The sequence below is a fragment of the Nanorana parkeri genome, unplaced genomic scaffold, assembly GCF_000935625.1.
Source record: "Nanorana parkeri isolate BGI_ZX_2015 unplaced genomic scaffold, ASM93562v1 scaffold280, whole genome shotgun sequence".
Classification (NCBI taxonomy): Eukaryota; Metazoa; Chordata; class Amphibia; order Anura; family Dicroglossidae; genus Nanorana; species Nanorana parkeri.
Genome location: NW_017306548.1, coordinates 779,569 through 788,697, shown reverse-complemented (window position 1 = coordinate 788,697; position 9,129 = coordinate 779,569). Strand labels below are relative to the sequence as shown.

The 9,129-nt window shown below is 43.5% G+C and overlaps 1 protein-coding gene across 1 annotated transcript in view; it reads right to left on the bottom strand.

Annotated features, from left to right (window-relative positions):
• Positions 1 to 598: 598 nt before the first annotated feature.
• CPNE7 (copine 7) overlaps positions 599 to 9,129 on the bottom strand; it is a 63,544-nt gene continuing 55,013 nt past the window's right edge. Inside the window, exons 12-15 of the mRNA XM_018557326.1 lie at positions 3,787 to 3,838; positions 2,502 to 2,635; positions 1,998 to 2,234; positions 599 to 1,000 (exon numbers count right to left, since the gene is read on the bottom strand). Coding sequence (XP_018412828.1) covers positions 863 to 1,000; positions 1,998 to 2,234; positions 2,502 to 2,635; positions 3,787 to 3,838 — 561 coding nt within the window. The 3' untranslated portion in view covers positions 599 to 862. The remainder of the gene's footprint in view (positions 1,001 to 1,997; positions 2,235 to 2,501; positions 2,636 to 3,786; positions 3,839 to 9,129) is intronic.

Sequence of the window (9,129 nt, the reverse complement as noted above, 5' to 3'; positions counted from 1 at the left end):
TCACATGGACTTGTGTTCTTATGCAAGCTGCCGAGACCCATGAGATCCCTTTGTAGACACTTTTAATGAGCCAACATGTGCTTGATAATTTAGATTTCTACGGGCCCTTCGGTGTCTGACTGCACAGATAAGGAGGGGAAAAAAAACTGAAACAAGCATTAATGAAGTGTTAGGTTGAGCTTATGAAAGGCTTGCATTTCAAAAGAAACGTACTTTGCCATCTCAGATCTTTTCTTGTAAGAATAAAACAGGAATCTGGAGATTTGCCCGGTTAATTGGATTTCATAGCTGCTCCTGTCCACCAAAGCACACAACATAAAAGGATGCGGGAGATGGATTGTTGCTTGACCTCTCATTCAGCGATGCCACCAAGAATTTTAGGCTAAGCATTGGTTCAAATGATCAGCAGACTCAGGCTGTCCAAACGTCGGCACGTACGGTTACTGCACGTCAGTCTTTCCAGTTCAATATTATTTGTCTGAATTAGCTGTGATTTCATTCACGGTCTCATTGGCATGTCAAGTTAAAAGTGAGCGTCAGGGCCCTGGAAAACTATCAGCAGAACCATTAGAATGAACATTATCTGCACAATGTTGAATATATGTAATAGCTGACACCACTTTGTTCTCTGTAGGCTTCATGAAGCATTGGTGTATACAAACCAATTAGTGTCATGGCAGTCAGTAATGCTCATTGGCCCTCACTAATAGAATTCATGGAGATCTCAGCTGTCTGATTGACTGAATGGAAAAAAAGCTGTGCAGAAGAGATGGTATTGTTGGGCAATAGTTTGAATGTTGTGGGCTGCAAGCCTCCTGCTCTATCCAAGGGCAGGTGGGGAATGTAGACGTTAAAGAAGAGCTCATTGAGGAGAGTTGAGAGCAGAGTCCGGGGATTCTTCTTTTGGACAACGTGGGGGAAAGACTTTGTAGCTATAATATTCTACCACTTGCTTGGGTACTTCAGCCAGAACACATTTGGCCAGGGCAGCCGGGGATGCCTGAAACACACAACCATAACATGCGTGGTGAAAAGAAAAAAAAAATCAACTACAAAGATAATAATGCATTCCAGGCTTTGCCAGAAAAAGCCTCATTCATCTACGTATATGAAGGAAGAACTATGTGTGTTGAACACAGCAACCAATTCCATCTTTTTTCTAGTTAGAAACTGAATGTCGGAATCTAATTGGTTTTCATGGGAAACAGACAGTTTACTAAAAGAATAATGAGAAATGAAGAATAACTTAATATATCCTTAAGAAAGGAATTTCGCAGTGTTATTTTCTATTGCTAAGCTTTGGACTAAAAAGAATAGTTAAGAATCATTTTTAGTCAGGTATGTAAGTATTTTATATTTACTATTTCCTGCCAGCAGGTGGAGCTATAGACTCGCTTTCACCTGTATACTAGGTTAGTCATAGCCACCTTACTGAAAAAGCCTGTTGTTTATAGAGCTCAATAACCGAAGCTTAGATTACACATAAAAGCTGGACCCCAGGCAGGTATATAATGCACAACATAATGCAGTTTTGTGTTTATTAATACATAGGTACATGTATTTTCCTAAAAGCTGGGTAACTGCCTGAATTTGACTTGGCATCAGTGTCTTGCAGAGCCTGTACAGCAGAGCTCGGGTTGGGCGTGGGAGAATCACTACTAGGGGCCAATCAGCTGTCAAACAGCAGAGAAAAAACAGGACTACCCCTCCCTTACCCCAGATGGACTAGATGAGGCAGAGCTGTGTAAATCTTACAACTGGATGGGCATAAATACAAATTCTGTGGCAGGTAAAACAGCTCCCTTATATGTATTTTATCTGTGTATTTAGCTTTTTGCCTGAAGTTCAGCCTTACAATAACAGGGTGCAGTATAAGATTTTATTTACCATGTGATCGTACACCTTGCCCTACCCTATGAAAGATAAAATGGTCCTTTCTTATATGCAACAATGACATCAATTAACACCATGCAGTGGTGGGATAGAACATTACTTACATTTTTGAATTCTCGGAATGGAACAAACTGAACAATGTCTCGGAGAGCAGGTTCCCCTTTGGGTGCTCGCAAAATGCCGTCATCGCCATCCAGAATCTGCATGTCAGTGAAATCTGCGTTTCCTACGCCCACAATAATAATGGACATGGGCAGGTAGGATGCCCGCACTATGGCCTCCCGTGTGTCCGCCATATCTGTGACCACTCCATCCGTGAGAATGAGAAGTATGTAATATTTCTGCAATAAGACAAACGGGTCAGTTTCATGGCATGGTATAAGTATAACTTTGGTGGTCACAATGGGCTTTGTGTGCCCCAACGGGAGGAGGGAAAAGGAGGTGCTGCATGTGGCTACCAATCAGATCCAAGCTGTAATTTTACTGTTGTAAGTTGGGAAAGAAAATCAAGTAAATCGGCTGCTATAGGCATCACGTTCCTCATCCCTTCACAAGGCGCAGTGTCAACCATTTGTACAAGGTATTCCTCATGATACTGTTATACCCACCGAAGCTTCTTTGGTCCTCTCCTCCTCGGCTGCCAGCCGCGCTACCCGGGATATGATAGGTGCCACATTGGTGGGTCCATACAGCTGAATTTTAGGGAGGCAATTCTGGTAGGATTCTACTATGCCCTGAATCCCTGCAGACACCGGGAAAGAAGAAAGATATAAGTTTTACTAACGTTATGTACAAAGCCTAATAAAAAGACATAAGCATTATTTGAAAAAAGACAACCCTTTTGTATAAAAAATAAAAATACTTACTCTTTACTGGGTCTCCAGGCCTGTAACACTTATACACATGTAGAAGAAGTAAAATAAAAATAAGGACCCATGTGCCCTTACTTCTCATTTCACAAAAAGGGCCATTATTTTTAGGAAACTGCACTGGGGTCATGGTCAGCAGTGTATTTAGGTTTCGTGCTTCCCTAGGCAAGATGAAACTCGCCCCCCCCCCCATCTAAATTTGGCCCACCCCTTCCTGTGCAAGACATTTTGCTGGATACAGCTTCTGACAGGTTGTGCTATATGCGTTGCATGGAAGCTGGGGTCTCAGGTGGGCTGTAAAGGATCTCTGGTGGGCTCTGCAGGGTCTCAGGCTGAGACTGCCAAAGACCCTGCACAACCCACCATGGACCTTGCACAGCCCACCTGAATCCCTGCAAACCCCACCAGAGACCCTGCAGAGCCCACTACAGACCTTGCACAGCCCACCATAGAGACACAGGTGGACTGTGCAGAATCTATGATGAGCTGTGCAGGGTTTCTTTCCCTGCACACCTGCTGCTCCTCTTATCTACAGCTCCCCAGCCTGCTTCCAGGACATGCCGCTTCTTCCTCCAGCCTGGAGCCGCCGAAGCTTCTTCCTCCAGCTGCCAAAGCTTCTTCCTCCAGCCACCCACAGCCTCCGCCGGCTGGGTTGGGCCACGTCTCCCTTGGCCCTGGCCATGCCTTTGCCTCCTCTTTCACCCGGCAGCTCGCTGCCAGGCCCCACCAGCAACCATCTGATTAGGCAGCCGAGGCTGCCTGATTTTGTGCTCCCGGTGCCGGCTTTCCTCTCTGATTTGGGGGTGACATTTTCGCCGCCCCCCTGCAAAATGCCGCTCCAGGCAAATGCCGTGTTTGCCTCACGGTAAATAGGCCTCTGGTCATGGCATGTGGTCGGTTTAGATGCAAGAATAATTACAGAGAACCAGTTTTCACAAAGGATTTCAGAAGCAATCCCCACAGAACGTGGAAAGTTGCATCATGCATGCACAGAAAAATTGCATTGAAAGCTGCCTCTGCTTACCTTCACATTCATCATCATCAGGGTTGAAGTTGATTGCAAAATCATGTGACACCTGAAAAAAACAAGATATTAGTTAAAAAAAGGAGAATTTAATCTTACAACAACCATTTGGTGCCGAGCACCAAATCATGAAACAAACAGTAGTATGCTGGTCTAACCCTGCTCCATTGCACACCACACTGAAAAAATAGTACTAGTTGCACACTGGTGTGAAGATGACAAGGACTTACCCTGTTTATTAGATTGGTCAACTGTAGGTTCTTCTGCTGCTACTGAATCTCTACTCCCTCAAAGCTTAGACAAAATGTATCTAAAGTCAACATTTTTTTGTTTTGGATGGAGTGCAGAAGGTTTAGAACCTCCATCAGGTTTTTATTGCTGTATGTGTAACCGCTAGGGCAGCCTTTCACAACCTTTTTAGCCCAGAAAAACCCTTGAAATAATTTGCAGGTCTTTGGGAATCCCTGCTAAAATTAATCAAGGTTAATAAGAGTTGGTGGCCAGTGGGAAGAACATCCCCCTTTACAGTGGTGTTAGAATGCCACCCTAACAGACAGATAAGATCATTGGGGTCATGCCACTGTCTCTTCCAAGAGGCATTGGACCCTGGTTTAGGCAGGAACCATCAAAAGGGAGGTCAATCAGCCACCGCTCAAAAAACACCTAACGTCTGTCTCTGTAACCTCTGTAACCTCTGGAGGAACCCTAGGTTTTCACGGAACCCTGGTTTAGAAGAGTTGCAGTAGGGAGATTCAATTTCTCAATTTATGTGTCACTGGACAGAAAATGAAAACCGGAATTTTACACTTATTGGATATACTTTAATTCCCATAGAGACATGCGTGGGGCTTGTCTAAGCTAATAATGGTCTAGGCAAGTAGTTTAATGTCTTCCTGTTCCTGGTAGGATTCGTTTTAATTGTACCTGTTTTATGAGGTATAAACTCACAAACCCCCAGCAGGGACCCATTTAATGATGTATAATAAAAATACCACAGTACAAGTACATGCAGTACAATAGAAGTTCAAAGGATTCCCATGGAATACAGCCAGAATTGTTGGTCAAGCAGCAGCCCGGACCAACTTCCAAATTATCTGAAAGCATGTTCCAGTTTATGAAATATCCTCCGAAGAACACTCAAGAGAAGCAACAGTAATAATGGCTGTCATGTTCATGCTTACAAGAAGCAAGGTGACTTTTGTTACAGTTCTCCAATTAAGGTAACTCATGATATTCGCCACGCATCTTACCTAACGTATATCTAAAACCAAAATGCTTTTTAATTGTGGATAGAGCAGGGAATATTTTATTTTATTTTTATTTTTTGCTGTGTCCCATTGGGGTGATGGAATCTTTCCAAAGTGAGAGAAAATACATCTTATATAGTTGACCCCAGCATAGGCTTCCTCAATCGGAGGTTTTCTCATCCATTCTTGTTCCAGTGACATCTGCAAACTTTTGGATTACTTTTCATTTTCTGTCCCAGTGACAGTGGTCAACAGAACAAATAGTAAATCTCTTCTTACCCACCCACAATCTAACCAAAAGTTTAAAAAATTGTGTTGGCATCAGATTTTCTTTAACCCTCGCTGATATATAAAACGCAAATAATCCCCAGATCACACACATTTTTGTTGAGCAATGAGGACTTTTCCCCTTGCATGTACAGAGGCTGATTCCATCCCAAAGCTGCACAGAGCTAAAGACAAAAGAGAACGGCAAACAGCTTGTGAGCCTCCATGAGCTAATGTCAACATTTTGCAGTTGAGTCACCAGACATACGAGGTCGGAATTTGACACTGATATATCATTTTGTGAGAGTAGCGACAGAATGGGAGCAGCAGAGGATGTAGACCGATACAAATAAACTGGAGGCCCTAGAGGACTATTCAAATACCTGACAGCAGAGCAGCCATTCTAGGCCCTTCTGATAGTAATGACTTAGACCACCAGAAGAAGCCAACATCACTTTCCAGAGGCAGTTCGGCCTGAGGCTCCTACATAATCTTTTTGTGAGTTGTCAGTCGCTATGATTGTACATTACTGATTTAAAGAAACCTCGAGGGCCATGCCACAATTGCTGGCTGACCTAAAGCAGTTCCTGCTACTGTAGGGTAAGAAGACATACGATTTACAGCTTCCATATGTTCATTTGGAAGAACTGCCCCAATCTTGGAAACAAATCCCTCTGTCTGTTTTGTGCCTCTTGTTCATCTAATGTTTAGACCTCCAAGAATCTTCATGGTCTGTATAAACAGGAACTTGGTAGGTGTGTGTCCTTTGCCTATGTACTTTATGCTAAGAGATGTCCATCTTTGCATCTCAAATGGATGGGGGGTATACACAATGCAATGCCTTTGCAGGCAATGGATGACCTCGAGCTTGTATGCACGGGAAGCCTCATACCTTGGCAAGCAACTAATATCTATTATCCCCACCTCACTCATGAAGGCACAGTTGTATAATACTTGAAGCTGAATTTCAGCCTTACCTTCCCCCCAAAACTTGTAGCAAGTCCCCTACTCATTGCCTCTCCACAATATAACCCATTCAACAACTATCTTAAGCCCATCTTCCTTTTATGTCTGAATGACCTCCATTATTCCTCAATCACTTCTCAACCTGATACTTACTGTTGTTGGTCACCCTCTCACAGCTTTTAGCTTTCCCTGTCATCATTCGATTTGTTTCCAATCTTATGTACAGGAACACACCCATGGCATCCTTTGAGACCTACCCACAACAACTCTCATGAGATCTTCATTGTGCAACCCTGTTGGCCAACCCCAAGGCATCCAGAGGAGAACTACGGGCCTGTAGACCTGAGATGAGTGACTCTAAATCCAGATGTTTCCGGCAACCATCAGTGACTATCTCATGTCTCTGGGGCCTTCAGATAGTTCTCATGCAACTGTTCAGCAGGAATATTATTCCATGGAAAGATAAGGAATGTGTTTCCTATCTCTGATGCCTGAGCATTGTTTGTTAATTTGATTAACTGAAGTCAGCTTTCATAGACTTCTGTTCTTGAGCTGATTAATATCTTTCTGGCCTCTACATACATGAGGAACACAGACTGCACATGGTATAGAACTCCATGTATATTCAATAGGGTGAGCTATCCATCCTTATATTTGTTTAATGCTTACCAAGAGGTTCCAAAACATTATAAGGTCCCATCTTTCTAGTGACCATTAGCAGTGCACACTTGGAAACAAACAATAAAGCAATGATGAAGACCAGGGGTAGGCAAACTCTGGCCCTCTAGCTGTGGTGAAGCTACAAATCACAACATGCGTCTGTCTCTGGAAATCATGTATCTGGCTGTCAGAGTCTTGCGATGCCCTGGGATTTGTTCTTGCACCACAGATGGAGGGCCGACGTTTGCGTACCCCTGATATAGACCTACAGGCTGTTAGAATAAGTATTTTTCATGATCAATACCTGCAGTGCACTGAAGACATTATCATGCATGAGAAGAAACAAAATGTTCAATCTCAACACTTGTAAACTATTTTTTTTTAGTTCAATCAGAAGAACATCTGAAAAGCACAGCTTTCTATAGGAACAATCTAGAGGTAATAGAGGTAATAGAGTAAATCTAATCTGAGTCTAGCTATTGAGATATTCTGAGGTTTTCTCTTTATATTCGGAACATTCAGATTTCAAATTCTCGGTGACTTGGCTTTAGATTCATTGTTCCGAAGACTTCAAATGAATCCTTTCTGTTGTCAGTTTGAGAATCTCAAGCCCTAAGTGGTGGTAATTACCTGCCATTTACATCTCATTACGCCAGGCTGTCTTGTCTGGTGAAAGATATCCGAGGCTGCCTGACATTCTCTAAGGAAGAATCATTTTTGCTTGTGGCAAATATAAATTGTTAGCTGATTGTACAATGTGAGAAGTAATACATAAATGATTTATCGTGCTCAGCAAATTGCTAGCTTCATAAAATCAGTGTCTGGGCTGTCATTTGGGGGACAATAGCAATCATTGTCAAAACAGATAAAAGGACATTTCAATTATTGCTGACTGTAACTAACTATACTAGAACCCTCTCTATCTCCTACAGCACACTACATGGGGCCGCGGTGTCAGCAGCCTTATATAGTGTGCTGCAGGGACTTAGCTGTGAGACATGATTGGGCAGAGTCATCGTGACTCTGCCCAATCATGGCTCTACATTTGTACTGAGCCCTGATTGGCACAGTCTTGCACCTGACCTACGGTCAGGTGCAGGACTGTAGCCAATTACCGTTTTCGGACGGCGCAGTGCATTGTGGGATGTGCCGTGGTCGAACAGACCGCGGACATCCCATAATGTTCGGCGTTCGGCGAACGCTAGAACATGCAATGTTCGAGTCGAACCTATGGTCGACTCGAACATGCAGCCCATCCTTAATTTCAATGTGCTGCAATCAGCAGGAACATCGACACTTAAATAGTGAAACTATGCAGCATGGGATCTTTAGGGGCTCTAGACATTTGGGTGCGTGACTTTTATTGCCTGAACCTAAATTTCCCTCTTACCTTCCCCCTCGGCTATCACCTATCCTGAACACCATCACCCTCACACTTAGCCATTCCCTCCTCCTAACCTTGACTAAGGTAGTTCAGAGGTCCCCTTTCTCCACTTTAAACCCCCTTTACCATGTAAACCCCCAAATCCTTCCCTGTACTAAATGATACCACTACACCATTGGAAGGAGTTCAATGGCCACAGCAGCCATTTATTAACAAAACCAGTATAAATAACATTTATAAATAAACAGCAACACATAACCAGACCGTATAAAAATTTAAGGCTTAAGGTCCTTGAAGGAACTATGAACCATAAAACAAATCTGCATCTGCGGCCACATTTTGTACTTGATCAGGGGCATCCCGAACAGGTAGAGGGTGACACCCCGCCGGAACGTCTTCGCGCATGGTCATGCCTGATGAAGGGACCCTGAGTGGCCCAGAAACGTTGCTTTATGACGAGATGTGTGTACATCAGTAAAATGACCACTCGTTGAAGAATTTACTTTGGTGTGCTAGTGATATACTTTACTACTTGGATCTGAAGTGGCGCCATCCACTATCACTGCAGCACCCACTTTAAAAAGCACATACCAGTAAGGAGTGCGGCGGGAACCTCTTTGGAACTTTTTCAGAAGGGATGACACCAAAATGTCATTTTGGTGTCACCCCTCCAATGGTGTCACCCCTAGTGACGCCACTGTGCCTGATGCCACCATACACCGCCTCTGGGACGTTATTAATTGACAGAAGACCAACATTGGTCCTTATTACCCCGGTCACAACATTTGGACCACATGGAGGATATCCACACCGAAGATG